The 23,231-nt window shown below is 59.4% G+C and overlaps 1 protein-coding gene across 6 annotated transcripts; it reads left to right on the forward strand.

The window, feature by feature from the left end:
- Nucleotides 1-1,127: 1,127 nt before the first annotated feature.
- On the forward strand, nucleotides 1,128-22,492 carry VPS37C (VPS37C subunit of ESCRT-I). 6 transcript variants are annotated; one of them, XM_023506450.2, is made up of 5 exons: nucleotides 1,128-1,334; nucleotides 14,694-14,802; nucleotides 18,418-18,589; nucleotides 20,219-20,301; nucleotides 20,437-22,492. In XM_023506450.2, exons 2-5 carry the CDS (start codon nucleotides 14,710-14,712, stop codon nucleotides 21,133-21,135), a joined length of 1,047 nt encoding a protein of 348 aa, XP_023362218.2. In that variant the 5' UTR covers nucleotides 1,128-1,334; nucleotides 14,694-14,709; the 3' UTR covers nucleotides 21,136-22,492. The 6 variants fall into 6 exon arrangements, with proteins under 6 accessions (XP_023362218.2, XP_031799307.1, XP_012408206.2 ...); XM_031943447.1 differs by lacking the exon at nucleotides 1,128-1,334 and adding an exon at nucleotides 2,849-3,733; XM_012552752.3 differs by lacking the exon at nucleotides 1,128-1,334 and adding an exon at nucleotides 6,245-6,801.
- Nucleotides 22,493-23,231: the final 739 nt, after the last annotated feature.

A 23,231-nucleotide genomic window follows, 5' to 3' on the forward strand; every position in this document is an offset into this window, starting at 1 on the left:
GCAGCTCCCTCAGACTCTATGACCCACAGCTGTGGGAGCTCTCGGGGATTGACGCGTCCCTTAACAGCTCTCCACTCAAAGTCCACCTTGTTCTGCATCTCGAGGGCCTTGACGTGGGAGGGCCCATCTCTGCCATCTTCACTCCAGGGATGGGGAACTCGCTACCTTTCCAGACAAAGTGTTAAATACTGAGACAGCCCTAACGGAGAACATTCTGCTTCTCAGAGCTGAAATTGGGCTCTTTCCCCCACATCCTTATCCACTGTCTCGGGCTGCCTGGTTCCGGTGGCATGAAAGCTCTTTGGGGCGCTAGCCTGGCTCCCTGCACACAGTAGGCCTCCAATGTATGTTGGCTGGAATTGGAAACTTCCATGCATCGCTTCTGTCCTTGGGGTCAAGCAGGAGGTGCAGGATCCCTGTCCTGCAGGGTGGGCTGCCCACTGCTCCTGCCTTGTTCCTGAGACGATTCTCCATCTTCCCTCCCTGGCATTTACGTGTTCTCTTGGAGGATATCCAAAGGTGTTCATGCTCATTTTTGTAGCCCCAGCAATGAGAAGTCAATCCCGGGCATACAGTAAGTGCTTCATAAATGCATGCTGCCCACCCAGAGAGCCTGTCCCTGGGCACACACTAAGTGCTTTATAAATGCATGCTGTTTGCCTGCAGCGCACGTAAGTGAGAAGGGAAGGGACTCGCAGGGTTTCATTCTTTTCGTGCCAGCTTCGGGCCGCATAGTTAATATGAAGCACACAATAGGCGCTTAATAAATGCCTGCTCCCCAAAGCCTTCAGTCAGCAGGGCCTGGCCACCGTGGCTGGAGCCCAGCCGCGCCCAGTAGTTGCAACAACCCGGGTGTGGCCGCGGGCAGGCTGGCAGATAAGGTCATCAGATTGCCCAGCCCTGTGCCCCCTCCAGCCTAGGCCCCGCCCTCTTTCGGCCCACGTTAGGGATGGGTGGGGGGTGGGTTCGCGCAGGCGCACTGCTAGCACCTCGCCTTTTTTTTTTCCTTGGGGGAGGAGCTTCCTCTTCTAGGCCTGACAGAGGGCGGGGCCAGCAGTACCACCTTGGGCGGGAGGAGGGGCCGGTGGATTCTTGGATCGTACCAATATCTGTGGATGGGAGAGAAGGGGGAGAAAGGGGGAAGACTGGATTCTAAACCAGAGAAGATGAAAACCAGAAACTGGACCACGTGGGAAAAGCTGGGAGACGCCGTTCCCTGTGGCGTCACATCCGGTGGGCGGGGCCAGATGCTCCTCACTCCACCCCCGGCCCGGAAGCGTGCGGTTTAACCCGAAAGCGGTAGTGGCAGCGGCAGCGGCTGCGGGGACTCTCAGGTGAGTGGGGGGGCCGGGTCGGGGGCTGCGTGCGGGGGCGGGGCTAGGGAGAGGGCTTTGTCGGGGCGCTGGCAGAGCTCCTCCGCTGCCAGCCTCGTCCTGGTGGAGCGCTGTGATTGGGTGGAGGGGGCGCGTGACTCACGCCGGCGCTGTTGCCTGGAGCCCGGGGGGGGGGGGCAGAGGAGCGGGAGCACGTGACCGTCACCGCTCCTCCCCCCCAGCAGTTGTTCGGAAGGGGCTAGAACCGAGCCGGGGGCCTGGGTCCTTGAAGTCTCGGCAGGGGCCGCGCAGAATGGGGAACACAGAACGCCGGGGTTAGAAGTAACGGTGGCTGTGCCCTGGGTCTGGAGAAGCCCCTGAGGGGGCTCGGGTCGGACGTTTGCTGGCAGCAGCTGCAGGGATTTAGGGCTCCCCAGGCTTGGGGGTCAGGCCTTGGGGAGACGGTCCTGCCCTCAAGGGGCTTCCAGTACACGGGAGGCAAAGGGGAGGACGGAACGGTCTGGGGGGCAGAGAAGCCTGGCAGCCTGGGCCCATCCCCAGATCCCTCCCCCCCACCTAGCAGCTCACCCATGGGGTGCCGGGGTGGGTTCCCAGGGAAGAGAAATGGGGTGTCAGGGCTGGGAGGGGCCTAGAACGGGGCGTGTCAGAGCTGGGAGGGGCCTAGAACAGGGGATGTCAGGGCTGGGAGGGGCCTAGAACGGGGCGTGTCAGGGCTGGAGGGGCCTAGAACAGGGGGTGTCAGGGCTGGGAGGGGCCTAGAACAGGGGGTGTCAGGGCTGGGAGGGGCCTAGGACGGGGGTGTCAGGGATGGGAGGGGCCTAGAACGGGGCGTGTCAGAGCTAGGAGGGGCCTAGAACAGGGGATGTCAGGACTGGAGGGGCCTAGAACAGGGGATGTCAGGACTAGGAGGGGCCTAGAACGGGGCGTGTCAGGGCTGGGAGGGGCCTAGAACAGGGATGTCAGGGCTGGGAGGGGCCTAGGATGGGGCGTGTCAGGGCTGGGAGGGGCCTAGAACAGGGCGTGTCAGAGCTGGGAGGGGCCTAGAACAGAGGGTGTCAGGGCTGGGAGGGACCTAGAACAGAGGGGTGTCAGGGCTGGGAGGGACCTAGAACAGAGGTGTCAGGGCTGGGAGGGACCTGGAACAGGGCGTATCAGACAGGGAGGGCCTAGGAACAGGGGAGTCAGACTAGGGAGGGGCCTAGAACGGGTGCAGGCTGGAGGGGCCTAGGATGGGGCGTGTCAGGGATGGGAGGGGCCTAGAACAGGGGATGTCAGGGCTGGGAGGGACCTGGAACAGGGCATGTCAAAGCTAGGAGGGGCCGAGAACGGGGCCTGTCAGGGCTGGGAGGGGCCGAGAACGGGGCCTGTCAGGGCTGGGAGGGGCCGAGAACGGGGCCTGTCAGGGCTGGGAGGGGCCTAGGACAGGGGATGTCAGGGCTGGGAAGGGCCTAGAACAGAGGGTGTCAGGGCTGGGAGGGGCCGAGAACAGGGGATTTCAGGACTGGGAGGGGCCGAGAACGGGGCGTGTCAGGGCTGGGAAGGGCCTAGAACAGGGGATGTCAGAGACTTTAGAATATAGAAGTCAAACATCATTCCATCAGCAGCCATTGAGTGCTTGCTGTATTCCAGTCTCTGTGTGAAGGCTCCAGCCGCCTGCCCTCAGGGAGCAGAGCCTGGAGAGCCCATGCCCGCTGGGGGAAGGTCCCAGCCTCATCTCGGTTCAGGAGCCCTGCCCTCACCAGGGATGGGCCGCACTTGCTGAGTGACCCGATGACTGGCAGGCCAGAGCTGAGCTCCTTGGGCAGGGAAGAGGGCCCCCTTGCCTTCGGGACCAGGGGCTGGCAGCCGGCTCCCACCCTCCCCGCAGGCCCCGCTTCTAGCACTGACAGGCAGTGGGCCTGAGCCCCTGGAGATGCTAGGGTGACCTTGAGCAAACTCCCTTCTGCCATCTGGCCTCCTTTTGCTCCTCTGGAACGTGGGGAGAAGGGCCCGGCCTCTCAGTGCTTGGCAGTTTGTGCCACATTTTCCACTCCTTTGCCATGTTGCTGCTCTCTGGGCTCGAGGCAGGGAACGGGTGCCACCGGGGCCGCTCACGTGTTTGCCAGCCCTGCGGGCCTGTCACTGCCATCCCCGGGGACAAAGGCTCCTTAGGAAGCAAAGCAGCAGCCCCCGCTCGGCCTCTCCGACCCACACTGCTGCCGCCTTTCTCCGGCTCCCGCCCCAGCCCCTTTCCTTCTCTGCTGCCCCTCTCGAGGGGGTGCCGCCCCCCTGTTTCCCGCCGAGACCCTGGCCGCCTCTCCTGGGCCCGATGGATCCCAGGGCTGGGGATGGGGAGAAAGGGAGCTGGCCGGGGACTGCCTTTTCCTGGGCTGCTGTCCAAAGTTCCCATCTCTGGCCAGGTAGGGATGGTGCTGGGCCCCGGGGACGTGGGGTCCCAAGAGGTCAGCTGCGCTGTGACCGCCCTGGGAGGGAGGCGCTGCTCGCACCCGCTTTGTAGATGAGCAAGGCTGAGGTCGCCAGTGGGCGCTGGCTGGTCCCCCCGGGAGTGGGAAGTGGAAGGTGGACCTCAGAGGCCCCACAGCCCAGGTGTCCCCGCCTTGTGGCCCAGGTGGGTTCTGTCACACACTCTCCTCTGCTCCTTGTTGTGACTTTCTGAACTTTGCCTGAGGGTCCCAGCGGTTGGGCAGGTGGGAGTCTGTGGGGAAGTACCCGCCCTTGCTGCCCACACACCCCTTGCTGCCCACACACCCCTTGCTGCCTGCCGTGCCCCTTGCTGCCCATGCACCCCTTGCTGCCCGTGTGCCCCTTGCTGCCCACCGTGCCCCTTGCTGCCCCCCGCTGTGCCCCTTGCTGCCCATGCACCCCTTGCTGCCCGTGTGCCCCTTGCTGCCCGCCGTGCCCCTTGCTGCCCCCCGCCGTGCCCCTTGCTGCCCATGCACCCCTTGTTGCCTGCGTGCCCCTTGCTGCCCAGGGCCTCTTGCTGCCTGTGCGCCCCTTGGTACCCCTGCGCCCCTTGCTGCCTGCCGTGCCCCTTGCTGCCCATGAACCCCTTGCTGCCCACCTGCCATTCGGAATGGCCATTGTGTGCCCATCCCAAGGGCAGGGACTCAGAGCCAGAACAGTGCTGGCCACTGTTAGCAGGGGGGAAGGGGGGGAGGGGTGGGTGGGTGGGAACCAGACCCTTGTCCCAAGAAATCTCAGCTCGCAGACTGGCAGGAGGACGCCAGGAGCTCCAAGCTCTGCAGGACAGCAGCCGCCTGGGATGCCCATTGTGGCCCTGAGGCCCAGGGGAGGAAGCTTGGGCAGAAGCTGGCCAGGGGGGCGGGGCTCTGGGGAGCACCTGTGGGGAGCTCACCTCCTCAGGCCTCCCAGCCCGGGGGCAAGGGCAGAGCCGGGTCTCCCAGGTCGAAGGTCAGGCCTGGGGCCAGACTGAGGATCTGGGGCAGAGCGAGGCTGCCTCCCTTCTCCTCCTCCCCCGATCCTCCCTTTGCCTATTGGTCTTTCCAATCAAACCTGAGCGCACCGGGATGATCCCGCCTTCTGGCGGCCTCGGTAACCCGGATGGTCGTTCAGCCCCGGGGCCACCCTCTGGTGTGCCCGGCAGCCTTTGGGGGCCTGGGGGGGGGGTCTTCGGGCTGGTCCTGCGGGTGCTGGTCCCGCCCCCTCCCCAGTGGGAAGAGGGGGATGGGCTGGAGCCTGCAGATGGAGGCCTGTGAGGGAGAGCAGTGGACCTGGATGTGAAGTCGGAGTTCTGCCCTTTCTGCCTCATCTTCCTCATCTGTGAAACGGGCTTCCTACTTACGGATTGTCAGAGGAAACCCGTCCAGGAGCGGCTGCCTCTGCTGTGAGGAACCAAGCCTCTTCCTGGTGCCGCTGAGGGTCTCTGCGGAGGGGGGGGCAGCCCCAGGGGCGGTTTCGGGGGTGTGACCACTGCCCTTGGGGCTTGGAGACGCCAGTGCGGGGGGGTGTGGGGGGGTGGAGTTTGGGCCTCCAGCAGTGAGAGACGAGCTATGATCTGGGCCCTGGGAGCGGGGCTCACATCCCTGAAGCAAGCATTTATTAAGCACTTGGGGCATCCCGCAGAGTGCGGAGAGTGAGGGCCCCCCCTCCCCCCTGCGCCATGACTGACATAACGGGCCCTCACCTGGACAAGTTCCGGGAGGTGCAGAGTAAGGGGGGGGGGCGGGAGCTGGGGCGTGGTGCCTTGGGGCGCGCCCCGGAGCTGCAGGGGGTCAGTGGGAGGGGCACAGGGAGCCCCTGAGGTTCTGGGCAGGAGCGGAATGTGGTCGAGAAGGCCGGGTGGAGGAGGGGAGGTGCTCCTGTTACCCCCATTTTACAGATGAGGAAGCCGAGGCCCAGAGAGCTCAGGTGACTTGACTTGAGGTCACATGACTGTCAGTATCCGAGATCCAGACCGTATCCCACCGGACTCGAACTCAGGGCCCCGTCCCACTGAGGCACCTCGCCTGCCTCTGTCCTGGGAGAATGATTAATGTTTTAAGCTTCATTGGGGCCAGGACGGCCACTTGTGGCTTTGGAGACTCGGTGGGGCCTCAGGAGGGGCCGGGGAGCGGATGAGGTCACTGTGGGAGGGTCAGCCCAGAGGCCGGAACGCCGAGACTGTGAAGTGGGGGGGCCTGGAGGGGAGGACGACCACGCCGCCCCAGGAGGGGGACACTGGGCACAAGGAGCCACCAGGTGCAGGGCTTTGACTTGTCGGGGCTGGAGATCCAGGGGCCTCGGGGAGCGCTCAGACCCCGGCCCAGAGTGACTGCGGGAGCTGCTGAGGTGGCGCCGGGCAAAGGAGAGCCGAGCCCTGTGGGGGGGGGGGGGCTGCGGTGAAGGGGGGAGAGCTCAGGGTGCCCGCCCTCGGTGGGGGGGAGGGAGGGGTGACTGAGTGTCGTAGCCGGAGAGGACTGGGCTGCTTCTGGGCCAGGGAAGATCCTCCACTGTGAAGGCTGGGCCTTCCCCCGAGATGTCAGGGCTTGTGTCGTTCCCGTTTGTGGCCAAGGAGGGGGCCACTAGCAGAGCTCCTTGTAACTGAGGGCCCAGGAGCATTGGCCGGGGACTCGCTCCAGTCCCGCCCCACGCTCCGCCCATTTGGGCTTTTGGGGTGGAGGGACCAGAGGGGCTCCCCACTGCCTTCTCCAGCTCATTGTATGGGTGGGGAAACTGAGGCAGACAGGGTTCAGGGCCCTGCAGGGGGTCACCCGGCTGTAGGGCCTGAAGCCCTCACTTGGTTCTGCAGTCCCTGGGCTGGATAGGAGGGAGGGAGGCCAGAGACAGACCCACTTTGGAGGCTCTGCAGGAAAAGGAAAGTGTGGGGAGGAGCGAAGCCTTCCCACCTTGCGGCTCTGGGTCAGCAGGCTGAGTCAGCTCTTGTTCGGGGATCCTGGACGGCCACGGGAGGCGGCAATGAGGGGCCTGGCGGTGCCCAGGACTTCCTGTGGGCAGCTGGAAATGTGCGGTGAGAGCTCCGGCAGCGGTGGGGGCCGTTCTGCCCCAGGGGGCACCAGGAGCCCGCCGCCTGCCATTATGTCACCCTGGCTCAGGGTGATTGAGCCCGGGGGGGGGAGGGGGGAGAGGCCTTCGGCGGGCTTCAGTTTCCTCTGGGCTGGGAGGTTGGGCCGCCTCACAGAGGCTCCTTCCTGCTCCTGGCCAGGGCAGCCCGGAGATCTCCCTGAGGGACTGGAGGTAACCCACAGCTGAGAGACTGGCCAGAGGGGCTTCTGACTTGAGGGGGGGAATCCCTGCCTCCTAACCTGCCCCCACTGATGGGGAGTGGAAGACCCTTGGGTTGGTCTGCTTAGTGTCCACGGACTGGGACCAGATTTTGAGGCTCGGTGCCGGCTTTGGGAGAGGTGCCCTGACTTCCTGGCAGGGTTCTGTGAGGGAAGCGCCCGAGAGCACGGCGGGGGGTGGGGAGGAGGGGGCTTTGGACCCGGCCGGCAGCATGGGCCGGCCCTTGGGCCCCATCAGTGTGCCACTGAGAGCTCTCCGGGGCGCCCTGCCCCCTTCCAAATAGGAAACCCACCCCAAATGTGCAGGCAACCCCCCCCAGTTTCCCCGGGGGGCCTTTTTTTCTTTAGTGAATAGTGAGTGTAGAAGAGGAAATGCTGATTTTATTCATTTTCTCCATCTTGGAGGACTAAGGCGTTGCAGATAAAAGTGTCTACGAAAGGTACTGGGTGTACAAGAGCCTGTCTCCGCTTAATGGGGAAATGCCGCCAAAAGGAGAACTAGAGGGGATAGAGCTGGAGGCTCTCCGGGCGGGGGTGGGGTGGGGCTGATGACCCCAGGAGGGCCCAGAGGACCTGGTTCGGAGGGTTAGGACCAAGGCCATTTGTCAGCCCGCGGGGAGTCCAATGTTCCAACATGGCCCTGACTGGGGCCAAAGCTGGGCCTCCCTGGGATTGAGGACTCATTAGGGAAAGAGGGAAGTCTGGGGAGGTTTCCAAGGCAACCCCAGCTCTTTGTGAGCTCACCAGGGGCCCCACAGGGCCAGGCGGGGGCCACAGCTCAGCCCGACCACTGGCAGAGGCTTTTTCATGAAACCGAAGGTCAGAGTCTGGCCCACAAGGGATTTTGCCCATGGGATTTGTGCCCTTGGAAGGTGCGGGCCAGAGGGGTTCAGCGGAGAGCCTCAGAGCCCCGGGGGGAGGGATGCTGGGCCCCACCTGCTCACTAACCCTGGGGATGTTGTAGAGCACCTTGTTGTCCGTTTGGTTCGATCGTGCCCGACTCTGTCTCCCTTTGGGGGTTTTCTTGGCAGAGATACCGACATTGCCTCATCCACTCGTTGAACAGATGAGGGAACTGAGGCAGGCAGGTACCATGACCTGCCCGGGATCTCCCAGCTGGGAAGTGCCTGGGGAACGATTCGAACTCCTGGCAGTGAGCTTCCCTGCCTCCCATTCCTCGCCCCTGGCTGGCCTGTGAGATGGCCAGTGGGAGGACTCTTTATTCCAGTTCTGTGAGCAGAAGGTGACGTGGTTGGGCATTGGTGAGGGCCCCCGGGACCCCAGCTTTCCATTCACTGCAGTTGTTTCTTGGCCTCTCACGAGGCAGTCACTATTGGTGCTCTGCTGATGCTGAGTGCAGAGGACTTCGGCAGCGTGGGAGCCCTCCCAGGGGGGGCCGACGCCGGCCCGTCCGTGGTTCTCTTCCTCCCCTTCTAGGACCCTCATGTGAGGGCGTCCCAGCATGCACGTGGCTGGCCGTCTGCTGACCCCCACAGCCTTCCTTGCTGGCTCGTTGTTTTGGATCGTGCAGGGGAGCTCTTTCTCCATGGAGATGGCCCCGCTTTGGCCACTGCTGCACGATGGCGGGAGTTGTAGTCCAGTTGGTAGCCCGCTCATCCAGGAGTTTCCTTCTGGTAGTGATGCTCAAGTTCTTCCTGGGAAATGGGGCTTGTGTGTCCCCCCGCTCGCTTCATAGAAGCCGTCTGTGGCCGGACTGAGAGGAATTCTGGCGTCGCGCCGTCTCCTGTAACATGGCGGCCCGCACTCTGTTCTTGCTCGGGGAGACTTTGTCGTTGAAGGGCCGAGCGTGTCCTCAGGACCCCGTGGCCCTTTGGTGGCAGGCCGAGCCCCACAAGGAGGAGCTGGGGCGGGGAGAGAGAGACGGAGGGTCTTGTATCAGCCTCCTGGACCAGGGGCTTCGTGCCACCTCCCCCTTGCCTCACTGGCTCTGGAGCTGGGAGAGACGGCCTCGCTCTCCTGTGTGGCTCGGGCCTTTGTGCCGTGCATCTGCTGGGAGAGCGTGTCTTCCTTTTCAGGCCATGGGGGACATTTTGGCCAGACAGCCAGAGAACCAGCCTCCCACTCCCGCCCCTGGGAGAGCTCTGAGGACCCCACAGAGAGACGGCCTCCATCCTGGCCCCTTGGGCTCAGTCGCATCATTTGGAGGGTCTGTCAGCCTACCAGCCTTCCGAGGACACCTCAAGAGAGTCCCTGGGGCCTCAGCTCCCCCCCTTCAGAGTGTCCAAGCACCGTGTCTCACCCACCCAGGGTGAGGGAGGAGGCGGAATCCCAGCTTCGAAATGGCAGAGTCGGACCGCGTGGCTCCCTGATGGATGAGGCCATAAGATAGCAGAGGGCTCAGCTGCCGTGGCCATCGGCGTCTCCCGCAGAGAGGGGGATGGGTGACCCCTTTGTCACCCACCTCCCCGGAGCTCGGAGCTCACACCGAGACTCACTGAAGTGTCTGAGCACCTGGCACAGGCCTAGCACACAGTAGGTGCTTAAACAGGGACACTGTCATGATTCTTCCTGTGGCTGCTGAAAACTGAAACAACAGAAAACCAAGGTCTGGTCTCCTGAACAAGCTGCTTATAAGCCTAAGAGAGCAGGCGCCTACCTCCTCAGCTTAGGCTGGACCCCAAGGGCAAAGGGGGTAATTAAAATGAACAAAATCAATTAATTATTAATTTAAATTAATTATATATAAATATATAAATTAAAAATTAATGTCATTTATTGACTAAAAAGTAAGGCCGATTAATTAAAAGCCAATGGCACAATGCTAAGTCATCTCTCTTCTAATTGGAGAAAAGATGAGGGGTTCTCCAAGTTTGGAGGGGGAGAGTCACTGAATTCAGAGGTAGCCGGATCCCATACCCCCCAGGTGCCCGTGCCCAGCTAAGGGATGGGCGACGATGCCTGAGGGGCCAGGGCCGGGCCAGTCTCCAGTTAAGACTGGGGCTCAAGCCAGCCTTAGGCTTTGGATCTTGCTAGTTCCTGGCTGACCCAGCCCGGGTCCTTAGTTAAGGGTCTCTAAGGAAGAGGTCGAGGTTATCCGGCACCTCAGCCTCGCGGGCGGCTTCCCACAAGGCAGTAAAGTTTCCTCACAGTTCCTTCCCATAAGTGAACGAGTCTCCTCACAAGACGGAACTATGACTAGATTCACAACTGACTAGAAAGGGAACTGAGCCAGCTCCAGAACCGAGTCACAAGATGGAGTCGGCGGGTTTCACTCACTTCCCACAGTCCTCTGTTTGCTGACCTAATGTCCTCAGTGAGGGGGGAGTGGGCGCCCGTTCCCTCGGGGCTCTCTCGGTCAGATCTGCAAGGTCTTTCATATGTTGGTAATTAGAATCTCCTAAATGAGGTTTCAGGCCAAAGGCCAGAGAGGGCTCCCAGTGGACTGATTTTGAGAAGGGAGATTTACATGTTTCCAAGGCAACCAAGAAAAGCAAACAGAAGCATCGACACCAACTGGAGGACACGTGGCTTCTCCCCCCCTGGCCGCCCCTTTGCCATCTTGGGCAGCTGAAATCCCCAAACTCTCTTACCCGGCTGTGAAACGGGGTGACAAAAGCCCAAACCCAGCCTCCATCTCAGCGCCTGGCACCACTGGCCCGGAGGGGGTACCTGTAGGCAGCTCGGCAGCTGGTGAAAGAAAGAGAGTGGGAGCCTGGAGACAGAAGGCTGGCGGAACCCCAAGGAGCCCTGTGCTGACACATGGCCGGGAGAGCCGGGCCGAGGGGGGCACCCGAGATGCTCCGTCTCTGTGACCCCTGGGAATGTGGAGCATCAGGATGCTCTCCCCTCAGTCCCTTGCCCCCCTTCCCTCTCCTCTGTCTCTCCTCTTCCTCGCCCGCCACAGATGGGGGTCACCATGTAGAGAACTCAGGGGTGAGCAGCTGCAGGGAAGGTGCTGACCTGCTTTGGTAGAGAAGGTCTCCCTGAGGGGATTTCCTGACTATAAGTGCTGTCACAGACTTGGGGCCCAGCCCCGTTTCCATCTCTTGCTCCTAGCCTCAGTGTTCCTATCTACAAAGTGGGGATAATCCTGGAGGAAGACTGTGCAGAACACCGAGGGCTACATAGCTGTCTGCTCTCCAGATCGTCCCAATGTGTGGCTCAAGGAGAGAATCTACAAAGAGCAAAGAAGCACCGGGGTCAAGTGAGGGACTGTGAAAATGGGGCATCAGCCAAGGGAAGTGCCTGGCGCCGGGCACAGGAAGCAGAGCATTGGGAGCCTCCTTGACCACTCTGAATCTCCGGGAATTGGAGGGGGAAGGAGGCAGAGGCAGGAGAAAGGTCACTGGCCCCCACCGACCTCTGGCAAGGCCCTCCTTTCTTGTGCCGCCGCCTCTCCACCTATAAAGGGAGCTAGACCCAACGGCCTTCCCTCCTTCCCCAGACGTTGGGATGGAGAGTGAGGGGGAGCCCCGCGAGGACAAAGGGCCGGCAGCAGGAAGCTCCAGTCAGAACGTGGCCGGGGCCTGGGGCCTTCTGGGCTCAGCTCTCCCCAGCACATCTTTCCCCCGGGTGGTCTCTCATAGACTAGTAACAGCCAACATCTGTAAAGCACCTGAGAGGGCTGACGAAGCACATTACTTCCTTTGATCCTCATTACTCCCTAAGTGTTGTTCCTATTCCTGTTCTATAGAAGAGGAAACTGAGGCTGGAGAGAAGTTGTGTCTTGTCTTACAGCTGGCCGGTGCTTGGGAGTTTAAAGGTCACTCTACTGAGACTTGACTCATAGGGGAAAAATGATCTTTTTGTTCTGAACACGCCACGTCCTCAGATTGTTTCAACACAGAATTGCATTTTGGGAGCCTGAAATGAGGTGGGTTTGGGGGAAGGCTCCAGGCTGAGCACCGAGGCGGCCTTGCTCCGTCAGACCCGGGGAAGTGTTTCCTTCCGAAAGTTTCCTTCAGGACTCGCCGCCACCACCAAGTTTCTTTCCAGCTGGGAAAGCAAACAGTGGTTGGCGGAACAAGCTCCGCTCGTTCTCCCCCCCTCAGTCAGCGCTGAAGAAGGGCTGGGACGCTTCACCAGGTACTGACGGCCTCCCTCTCGGTTGGCAGCCAGTCGGGCGGCCACCGTCCTTTCCGGAGCCCCTGCCAGGGTGGAAAGATCCCCAGGGATAGGGGACGGCCTCCCCCCTTCCTAATCTCAGCTTCCCTCTCTCGGATGGTTCGTTGCTAGGAGGAGTTCATCCTGGGCCGTGGAGGGCAGGAGAGCCCCGAGTCTGGGTCCCGGCCAGTGACCGAGGACCTGGCTGCCCTGGGCACCGGTTATTAGCCCATCGAGAAACAGTCCGTCCTGTGGTTGCCTCGGAGCTCCTGGGTGGTCACAAGCATCTGAGGAGATGACTCAGTACGTTGTAAAGTGTCGGTCATCCCCGGCAGAGCCCTCAAGGGTCAGAGCCCAGAGAGGGATGGCAGAGCGGGGACCCCCGCCTGGTACCCTGTCTTCCCCCTTCACTAGAAAACCTCCACAAAGAGGAGCCCTCCGTCACCTCTTCTGTTACTGCCACTGTCTCCTTCACCATCATCATCACCGCCTCCATCACCACCGCCGCCAGCACAGCGGGCCCCTACACAGGGAAGCAGCCTCCATTGCTCTGTGGGTGCTTCCCCTTCCATCCTCCCCATGCCGCTGTTGGGGCAGGCGCCTTCCCCGTCCCCCGAGTAGTCGCCAGGTCCCCTAAGCTTGCCGGGACTGACTGATCATCGCCTGCCTTCCTGCCGCCCCGTGGCCCTTCCTCCCGCCACTCCCTCCCAGGATCTCCGGCCACTCCCGCCCTCACGCCTCAGCCCCTGCTTCTGACCCTCTGGGTGTCTTTTCTGCTCTGGGTTCCCTTCCTCCGCTCGGGCGAGAGCGCTGGCAGGCCGCAGCGGTCTCGGGAGAGCGGTGCCAATAACGGGGCTTTTTAAAAAACCTTCAATGCTCTCTTTTTACATCACCCAGCCTCTCCCCACTCCCTGCCACTTCCAGCCACAGCCATCCATGCAACAAAGAACATTTGCAACACGGAAACAGCTCCTGCTCTGTGCCAGGGATTGACCCAGATGCTGGGCACACAAGTGTGAAGAATAAAATGGCCCTTTTTCCCAAGGAGCTTCCAATAGAGGAGACAAGGGGGGAGTGAAAATTGGATGCTTTTGAGAAGAATGAAGAGGAATCTCTGCCGAGCACTAAGGGAGCTTGGGAGGGCGCCTCGCTCGGGAGGGGCCCGTGGCCTCTGAAAGGATGAGAAGGAAGGTGGGGGTGCCAGGGGTGGGGTTGCTCAGTGCAGGGGCAAGGGAAGGTGGGCTTGGCTTCTAGCTTGATGGGAGAAATACTGGCGCTTGTACCCCAGACTAACAAGGGCTTATTTTCCCTTTGGCATCATGCAGCCGTGGGGCCCTGCAGTGCTCCTCGGCAAGGGTCAGACCCTCCCCAGCATTCCTGGGCCCGGGGCAGGTCCCAGGGGCGCTGGGCTCTCCTGCTCCTCAGCTCGCAGGGCACCAGGTGCCAAGGGATGCATCATCAGTAAGCGGTTCCTGGTTTTCCCTGGTTTTCCCTGGTTTTCCTTGGTTTTCCCTGATTTTCCTTGGTTTTCCCCAGTTTTCCCCAGTTTTCCTCAGCTGGTGCTTCCCGGGAGACGCTGGCTCCCCAGGCCCTCAGAGGCCGCCCTGTTTCCTAAGGGGACATTTCAAGGATTTTCTTGTCTTCATTTCCCCACCTTCCTAAGCGCCTGCCGAAGCCCCCAGTTTCACCCTGCTTCTGATGCTGCTGGCTGGGGCTGCTGGGGCACGGGGTCTCAGGGGCCCTCCTTCCCTTTTCTGCTTCTGGTCATCCTTGGAGGATTTGGGCCAGCTGGGCCAGCTCTGGCTCTTGAAGCAAGGGGACCCTAGGGGGAGGGCAGACCTCAAGATGTGCCCCCACACCCCCGAACCATATCTGGGCCCGGTTCTCAGAACAGCTGAGTCAGACTGGGCAGTGGGACTGTTGGGAAGACCCCCTGGGGGAAGAACTCCGTGGGGGGGGCTTGTGGCCACACACAAGGACCCAGTTTGCCTGAGACTCCCGGTTGAGGCCAGGAAACGCCTCTGGGTGGCGATGTGCAGAGGATTTCAGCCAGGACAGAAATAGAACAAGCCCGACAAGGTCACGGGCGGCGAGGGCGCTGCAGAAGCCCAGGGCCCACAGGGAACCCTTGTCCCTTCTCTTCCCCAGAGGTTCCTGTCACCTGTGGATTCAGGAGATGGGAGACTTTGTTTTTCTGTTGGCTGGGTGAGGCGCACTGTATAATGGGAGGAGCACTGGGTTTGGATGGAGGCTCTGCTCTGTCTCTGTGTGACCTCCCACCTTCCCCCCGTGCCTCAGTTTCTTGCTTTGTAAAATTCACCTCCTGGGTGCGTGGCGGAGCCTCTGGGACTGAAACAAGAAGATTCGACTGGAGGGTCTTCCGGGTCCCTCTCTTCCAGTCTGACCCCCTTCTTGTAACTTTCTCTCACAAGGAGAGATCAGGGCTTCCTGGCCCAACCAGCCTGGCCAGGGCTGGGAGAGGTGCCCCGGGGCCCCATGGGAAGCCCTCCCCGCCATCTCCCCATGCTGACCCTCGGCTCTTTCTCTTCTGCAGCTGCTCCCCAAGAAAGATGGAAGAACTGAGGACCCGGACAGTGGAGGAGCTGGAGAAGTTGCAGGATGACCCAGAAGAGATCAACCGACTGGTCATGGAGTCCCCCGAGGTAAAGCAGCCTTTCTTTCTAGGTCTGTCTCACCCAACCATCCTGGGAAAAAAGGGCTCTCTTCTGCAGCTTACAGATGAAGAGACTGAGGCGGGCAGAGGTTTGGGGCTTGGGTCTTGTTTGCCCCAGAGCACAGGTGAGCACCAACCACAGCCGCAGCCAGTGGTGACAGTGGCTGCCATTTCTGTGGGTTGCTCCCCATCCTCGGGGACCCCGCCCAGCAGGATGGCAGGCCCTGTGCTGGACTGGAGACCCTGGGTGTCTCGCAGGGTCCTTTGGAGGTTGGACCCTGGGGTCCTGTGAGGGCCCCGGGGCACAAAGAAGGTCCTTTCTGACTCTTAATCATGATCCTCCATGCAAACTCCTTAGCGGGCTTAAGTGGGCTATAAATAAACTCCACAGGAGTCAGCAACACGAGGTGGCTTCCAGAAAAGCTAATGAGGTCACGGGCGGGCAAGGGGAGGCTCTCCTCAGGGGATCCGGGAGCACATCCTGATGGAGGCAGCCAGGATGGATGGGTGGTGGGCCCAGCAGGTGGAAGAGCTCAAGGAGCTGGCAGCCTGGGGCCTGGAGATGGGTCCCAACCCTGAGGCCATCAGAGCTCAGGGGCTGGGGACTTGGAGATGGCCTAGGGGGTAGAGACAGTGTGGCTCATGGAGCCCCTTGTGCAGACCCAGGCAGTGCCTACTTCTCAATTTTACAGCAGATTGTTCTCTCTCTCAGGAAGTTTTCTTGAGGCTGATGCTTTTTTATTTTTATTTTTATTTTAATTTTTTGCTATTTAACTTCTTTCTTTATTATAATAACTTTTTTATTGACAGAACCCATGCCAGGGTAATTTTTTACAACATTTTATCCCTTGCACTCACTTCTGTTCCAATTTTTCCCTTTCCTCCCTCCACCCCCTCCCCGAGATGGCAAGCAGTCCTATATATATTTAAGAGGTTACAGCATATCTTAGATACAATCTATGTGTGCAGAACCGAACAGTTCTTTTGTTGCTCAGGGAGAATTGGATTCAGAAGGTAAAAATAACCTGGGAAGAAAAACAAAAATGCAAGCAGTTTACATTCATTTCCCAGTGTTCTTTCTTTGGGTGTAGCTGCTTCTGTCCATCCTTGATCAATTGAAACTGAGTTAGATCTTCTCTTTGTCAAAGAAATCCACTTCCATCAGAATCCATCCTCATACAGTATTGCTGTTGAGGTATATAATGATCTCCTGGTTCTGCTCACTTCCCTCAGCATCAGTTCCTGTCAGTCTCTCCAGGCCTCTGAAATCCTCCTGCTGGTCATTTCCTACAGAACCATAATATTCCATAACATTCATACACCACAATTTACCCAACCATTCTCCCACTGATGGGCATCCATTTATTTTCCAGGTTCTAGCCACTACAAACAGGGCTGCCACAAACATTCTTGCACATACAGGTCCCTTTTCCTGCTTTAAGATCTCTTTGGGATCTAAGCCCAGTAGTAACACTGCTAGATCAAAGGGGATACACAGTTTGATAACTTTTTGAGCATAGTTCTAAATCATTCTCCAGAATGGTTGGATTCGTTCACAATTCCACCAACAATGCACCAGTGTCCCAGCTTTCCCACATCCCCTCCAACATTCATCATTATCTTTTCCTGTCATTCTAGCCAGTCTGACAGATGCGCAGTGGTATCTCAGAGTTGTCTTAATTTGCATTTCTCTGATTAATAATGACTTGGAGCCTCTTTTCATATGGCTAGAAATAGTTTCAATTTCTATGTCTGAGAATTGTCTGTTCATATCCTTTGACCATTTATCAACTGGAGAATGGCTTAATTTCTTATAAATTAAAATCAATTCTCTATATATTTTGGAAATGAGGAGGCTGATGCTTTTTTTTTTTTTAAATTTTAATATCCTTTTATTTTTCAAAATATGTGCCGAGATAGTTTTCAACTTTCCCCCTTGCAAAACCTGTGCTCCCTCCCTCCCTTCCCCCTCTCCTAGACAGCAAGTAACCCAATATAGGTTAAACGTGTGCCATTCTTTCTTCTCTACATATTTCCACATTCATCATACTGAGCAGAAAAGTCAGATCAAAAAGGAAAAACACGAGAAAGAAAAAAACAAGCAAACAACAAAAAAGAGATGAAATGATGCTTTCCTCCACTTAGTCCCCATAGTCCTGTAGATGTAGATGGCTCTCTTCACCACAAGTCTATTGCAATTGTTATTGTTGAAAAGACCCAAGTCCATTACTGCTGGTCATCACATAAACTTGCTGTTGCCGTGGACAGTGATCTCCTGGTCCTGCTCTCTTCCCTCAGCACCAGCTTCTGTCGGTCTCTCCAGGCCTTTCTGAAATCCTCCTGCTGGTCGTTTCTTACAGAACAATATTCCATAAAATTCAGATACCACAACTTATTCAGCCGTTCCCCATCTGACGAGCATCCATCAGTTTCCAATTTCTGGCCATTACAAATAGGGCCGCCACAAACATTGTGGCACGTGTGGGTCCCTTTCCCTTTTTTATGGTCTCTTTGGGATACAGGCCCAATAATGGCACTGTTGGATCGCCCTTTGGGTATTGTTTTCTAAATTGCTCTCCAGAATGGTTGGGTTATTTTGCAACTCCACCAACAATGTATATTAGTATCCCAGTTTTCCCACATCCCCTCCAATAATTACCATCTTTCCCTGTCATTCTAGCCAATCTGAGAGGTGTGTAGTGGTACCTCAGGGTTGCTTTAATTTGCGTTTCTCTGATCAATAGTGATTTGGAGCAGCTTTTTTTTTTTTTTTTCATATGGCTAGAAATGGTTTTAATTTCTTCATCTGAAAATTGTCTGTTCATTCCCTTTGCCCATTTATCAGTTGAGGAATGGCTTATATTCTTACAAATTTGAGTCAGTTTTATTAGTGGGGCCTTTATCACAAACACCAATGTAAAAAAATTTCCCCCAGCTTTCTGCTTCCCTTCTGATCTTTGGTTTATACAAAACCTTTTTTATTTAATGTCACTAGAATTATCCATTTTGCATTTCATAATGTTCTCCTGTTCTTCTTTGGCCATAAAGCCCTCCCTTCTCCACAGATCTGTCCCTTGTTCTCCTAATTGGTTTATGGTATCACCCTTTATGTCTAAATTATGAACCCATTTTGACATTCTCTTGCTACAGGGGCTTAGATGTTGGTCAGATGCTTTAAAAAGAGTTTTCCATCTGCCCCGTGAGCGTTCCCAGGGCTGCCCCAGGAAGGGCTCTAGACTTGGGCGCTCAGGCCCTGGAGGCCGTTCGAGGGGCAGCCGTGTGCCCATTCGGGACCGTGACCAGAGGACCTCCCGTGGCCCATGGGCACTGCCACTTTCTGCATCTGGGTGCCGGGGGGCGGCCTGGAGGTTCCTGTCAGAGGGCCCGAGCCACCGTGCTTGGGGCCGAGGCAGAAGGCCCCGGCCTTGGTCAGTGTCTGCCCGGGACAGCCAGGCCAGGCACTCTCCTCCCGGTGGGTGGGGCGCTGCAGGCGCGCCGGGGTGGGGGCAGCAGAGCCGGGGTCAGATCCACCCCTGACACGTGGGAGCAGGTGACTCACCTCGACCCGCTCGGCGCCCCCCATTACCGGGGTCCCCTTCTCTAGGTCCAGGACCTGCAGCTGGAGCGGGAGATGGCGCTCGCCACCAACCGGAGCTTGGCCGAGCGCAACCTCGAGTTCCAGGCGCCCTTGGAGATCAGCCGCTCCAACCTCCTGGACAAGTACCAGGAGCTGCAGAAGCTGGTGGAGAAGTGCCAGGAGCAGAAGGCCCGGCTGGGTGAGCAGTGGCGCCTCGGCGCCCGCCCCTGGGCCCCCGCACTGCTCACCCTGAGAGATGGAGGGAGGGCGTGGAGCATTTATGAAGTGCTTACTGTGTGCACAGCTCGGGGGGCACAGGAATCCACATGTGACATCTCACGGCCTGTCCTCAGGGAGACGGCCCCGTGGGGAGGGTCCCGGGGCCAGGCGGGGGGTCCGGCCCCCTTGCTGTTGTTGCCCCTGACCAAGTCCTGCCAGCTCATGGGGTGTGGGCAGAGCTGCTCCCCAGTACGTGGCTCTGGGTGCAGGTGTCGGTCTGCCCGAGGTGGCGGTGGCCCCTCCCCTCCCCCACTCTCACTGCCAGAGTTCAGCAGGTGGCAGTTGGGGGGTGGGGGTGGCCAGTGAGGTCCCCTCCCCCCAGGATGGAGGGCGGGGCTGGAAGCAGGAGCTTCGGGGGAGGGGGGCTCTTGTGCCTAACTGCCAGTGGGAGGCGGTTGGCCCACAGTTGTGCCGGTGGGGATGAGGAAGGTGGGTCGCCACCCTCAGGGATGGCCACGGGGCTGGGCTGGGGGGCTCCCCCAGGGAGGATCTGAGAGGCCGCAGGGTGGAGGGTGCAGGGCTGGGCCAGCCTGTCAGGTCCCCCGTCGCCGCCCATCTCCCAAGGCTGCCCATGTATGTCCTGATGGGGGAGACCCTGGGCAGAGGAATTGTAGGGGAAACGGCATTTAAGGGAGTGTGTCGCCGGCTGCTGTGGGGTGAGCCTCTCTGAGGCCGGGACTGGAAGCAGAGTTTGGGCCCAGGGCCCTCAGACTGTGTCTGTCCCGGGCCCTCTGTGATTGTGACCCCGGCCCTCTGAGTCTTGACAGCGGCCCTTTGTGTCCTAGGCTCCTGAGCCCTCTGTGTCCTGGGCTCTGGGTCCTCTATGTCTGTGTCTGTGTCTGTCCCGGGCTCCGAACCCTCTGAGTCTGTGTCCTGGGGGGGGGGGGTCTCCCAGGGTCTAAGAGGAGGTGGGAGTAGTTTGGCTGCCCTGGCCACCTCGCAGCCCGGCTCCTGTATAAGTGGTGGCTCGGCTGGTTAGCCTTGGGGGCTGGCGGGGGCGGGGTGGGGGCGGTTTCTATAGGGTTTGTTTGCCTGGCTGATGGGGATTGGGCCCGGGCGAAGCAGAGCTGGCTGGGGGCAGGACTGTCCCCCAGCTCTCCACGGGCACCCTAAGGACACTAAGTGTCCCTCGGCCCACAGCTGGCCAGTTGGCTCTGGTGTGGTGGAGTCCGGAGACCTGGATCCAGGGCCTTTCTCTGAACCTTGTGGCTGTAGTGACCTCTGTGAGCCTCCAAGCGGGTGTGGAGAAGCTCCCCGAGGGCCAGCAGGCATTTGTGCTGGAGCTTAGGGATAAGGGTGGGGGGGTCCCTGTCCTCTGAGAGCTCGCCCTCTGACAGGGAGGTCGGGGGCAGACGTAGGCACCAGAGAGAAGGGCCCCCCCCAAGCGCTGTTTGGGGCTCAGCCTGCCGGGCACCCCCTCCACGGGACGGGAGCCCCCCAGAGGGGCTTCTCTTCCGTTTGCAACGCCATGTTCTGAGTGCCGCAAGGCTTCCTGCGTTCCCATGAGTCTGCTACCCGGTGGAAGACTGTGTGTCTCCTTTCTTTGCAGAGAAATTCTCCTCAGCGTTGCAGCCAGGAACCTTGCTGGACCTTCTGCAGGTGGAAGGCATGAAAATCGAAGAGGAGTCAGAGGTAAGGGGGGGATCCTTCTCTGTGGTGGCCATGGGCAGGGCCGGCCTTGGGGTGGCTGGGAGATGGCTGCTGGGCTGACCCCGACCGCTGGGCCGACCCTGACCTCTGGGCTGACCCCGACCCCTTGCTTTCCAGGCCATGGCTGAGAAGTTCCTGGAGGGGGAGGTGCCCTTGGATACATTTCTCGAGAGCTTCGCCTCCATGAGGATGTTGTCCCATTTGCGCCGAGTTCGAGTGGAGAAGCTTCAGGAGTTGGTGCGGAAGCCCAGGGCCTCCAAAGAACCAGCCAGGCCCGTGGTCCCGCCTCGGCCGGTCATCGAGACGACTACTGCTGTGGCAGAGGCCCCTCCGGCCCCCCCCGCTGCTCCCGCGCTCCCTGCGACGGGCCCCCCCTACCCCCTCCCCTACAACCCCGCCCCTAACCTGGGTGTGGGCCCCCTGGCCCAAGGAGCTCTGCCTCTGAGCCCTTTCCCCGTCACCACTCAGCCCTCTTACCCTTACCGGGGCCCTTCCGGGCCGGCCTATGCACCAGCGCAGCCCGCAGGGGCTGCCCTAGGGCGCCCGTGGTCCCCTCACTCCTCCCCCGGACCAGGGGCCTACCCCATGGCCCGAGGCCCAGCTCCCAATCCAGGCTACCCACAGCAGGCCTATTTCCCGGCAGGAGGAAGGCCACCTTACCCAACTCAGGCCCCTGCCTACCCAAGCCAGCCCCAGATGCCGAATTTTCCGAGGCAGCCCCGACCCTCGGGGCCTCCTCAGCCCCCATACCCAACAGGCCCTGCGCTCCCCTATGGGTTTTCCACACCGCAGGGGCCTGTCTGGCCTGGGTACTAGACAGGATCCTCACCCGCGGCCTCCCCTCCCCCCAACCTGTGCCACGGGCCGTGGTCCTCCAGGGCCGCCGCCTGAGATTTGGGTGAAAGAGCTCTTGGCCCTGACCGTGGACTTTGGAAGGAGGCGCCCGATAAACCAGGGACCGTGTCTATGATGGCAGAGGGTCTTTTCAGAGCCTTGACCCGCCCGACACATTAAGGGATCCATCACCCGGCGGCCTGTGGGCAGCCTCAGTGAGCCACGGCATGAATTCCCACTGCACCGACAGCCTTGTGGTCAACCAGCCAGTCCAGTGCTAGCCAAATTGGGGGGGGGGGGGAGATGTGGAAGTTCTCTGTGTCCACATGGACACTGAAATCAAAACACGCGTTGTCACGGCCCCTCCCCACCCCCCAGCGGGATTCTCTGTTAACACCGTCCCTGGTGGACATGTTCACACTGGCCAGTGGGAAGGAGTGATCTTTGGAAAGTGTCTCCATCCGAGCTGAGAGAGCGTGTCCTGGGCTTCCCTATGGGCTTAGGTTATGTTCAGGCCACTTAATATTTTCCCAAATCTTTTACTTATATAATATATGCTAAAATACTAATAGGCAGAAGTCAAATAAGCTTGCACCATTTGATGGCTCCTGAGGCTGTGGGGAAAGCAGAGTGGGCAGTGAGTCCCTCCCCTCTTTAAACCTGGGGGTTCTGAGAACTGGGGCGGCGGCCGGGCCCCCCCGGCAGAGTATGGAACAAGCAGCCGCAGCAGAAGTTGGGGGCTCCCGTGGAGGGTGCCCTGGGAAGAGTCACCCTCCTTCCCCTTGGGGAGCTCCGTGGCCACCATGTTCTCTCAGAGCCCCCACTTTACTCTTCAGTGCCTTTGATCTTGGCAGCCTCTTTCGAGTCCCCCTCATGCCCTTCTCCCCGTTTTTCTCAGCAAAGCTTTTCTCTTGAGAGAAGTTCTGAAAGTCACCCCCAAACGGTGCTTTCCAAACACTAAAATGTTGCATCTCCCGCGTCTCCCACCTGTCCTTGGGTGGAAGCCGAAGGCCGGGGCTCCCTCCTCCTTGTTCTTGGCAGCCCCCGCTAGCTCGTGGGTGTCCGAAAGCTGTGATGAGGGTGCAAGAGCTGACCCTTGAGAGGTTGGACAAGGGAGCGGTGACGTGGTTCCTTCCACAGTCACTTCGGTTACTTGGGCAGACCCCGGAGCTGCTATTGACCCGAAAGTTGAATGTACCTTGGACTGTCCGAGGCCGAGCGGCTGAGCCCGGCAGGGCTTGACGGAGACGGAGGGTTGGTGACGCCACTTTGTTTTCTCAACATTTTGCCAAATTCTGCTTGCTTTCGCATAAATTATAAAGAGAAATGACTAATGGGCTCTGTTGGTTTGAATGCTTTTGAATTGGCTGGATGGTGTCCCTCATCTATGATTAATCACTACAATAAAACCAGACGCAGTCCATGCGGTGTCCCAGCTATGGTGGATGTGCAGTGAAGATGCGTCCACTTTAGGCACGATCAGTCTCGGGGAGCCCTGCCCGTGCCCATCCATCTCCTGCCCTCCAATCTTGGGCCAGGTCTCTGGGGCCCCATTGGTGCAGCACTCGCTTCTCTTTAATTGCCCAGACTTGGGTTTCCTTTCTCTGCCATTAGCATTTCCCTTCTGTCCTGTGCTGGGCCGGCCATAATTTGTCTCTGGACACTCCCAGCCCTGCTTGGGCTCAGCTTTCCCCAACCTCCCACTGCTCTGGGGGCACTGTCCGTCCTCGGGGGCTGCTCACTGTGACTCCCCCACCACAGCTGGAGTCCCAGCCTGCCCCTGCACCCCCAAGCACCAGCTGGCCCTTAAACCCAGGGATCAAAGCTGTTGCATGTTACATGGGAGTGTAGGAGGGGCTCTGGCCAGTGGGGCCAGCAACAGGTCCTCCGTGAGCTCCCAGCCTCCCTGTTTGTAAGGGCCCCTGCCCGCTGTGGAGCAAGCTCGATGGTTTCTGAGAGTTCTCCTTGGGGGAGTCCGAAAAGCTTGGGGGGAGCTTGGACCAAAAGACGGTGTGAATTCTGCTCCTTAGACTAAGCAGCTCGTGGGACTCGGCAAACCACTTCCCTGAACCTGTGTT

Source organism: Sarcophilus harrisii, chromosome 6 (assembly GCF_902635505.1).
Source record: "Sarcophilus harrisii chromosome 6, mSarHar1.11, whole genome shotgun sequence".
NCBI classification, from domain to species: domain Eukaryota; kingdom Metazoa; phylum Chordata; class Mammalia; order Dasyuromorphia; family Dasyuridae; genus Sarcophilus; species Sarcophilus harrisii.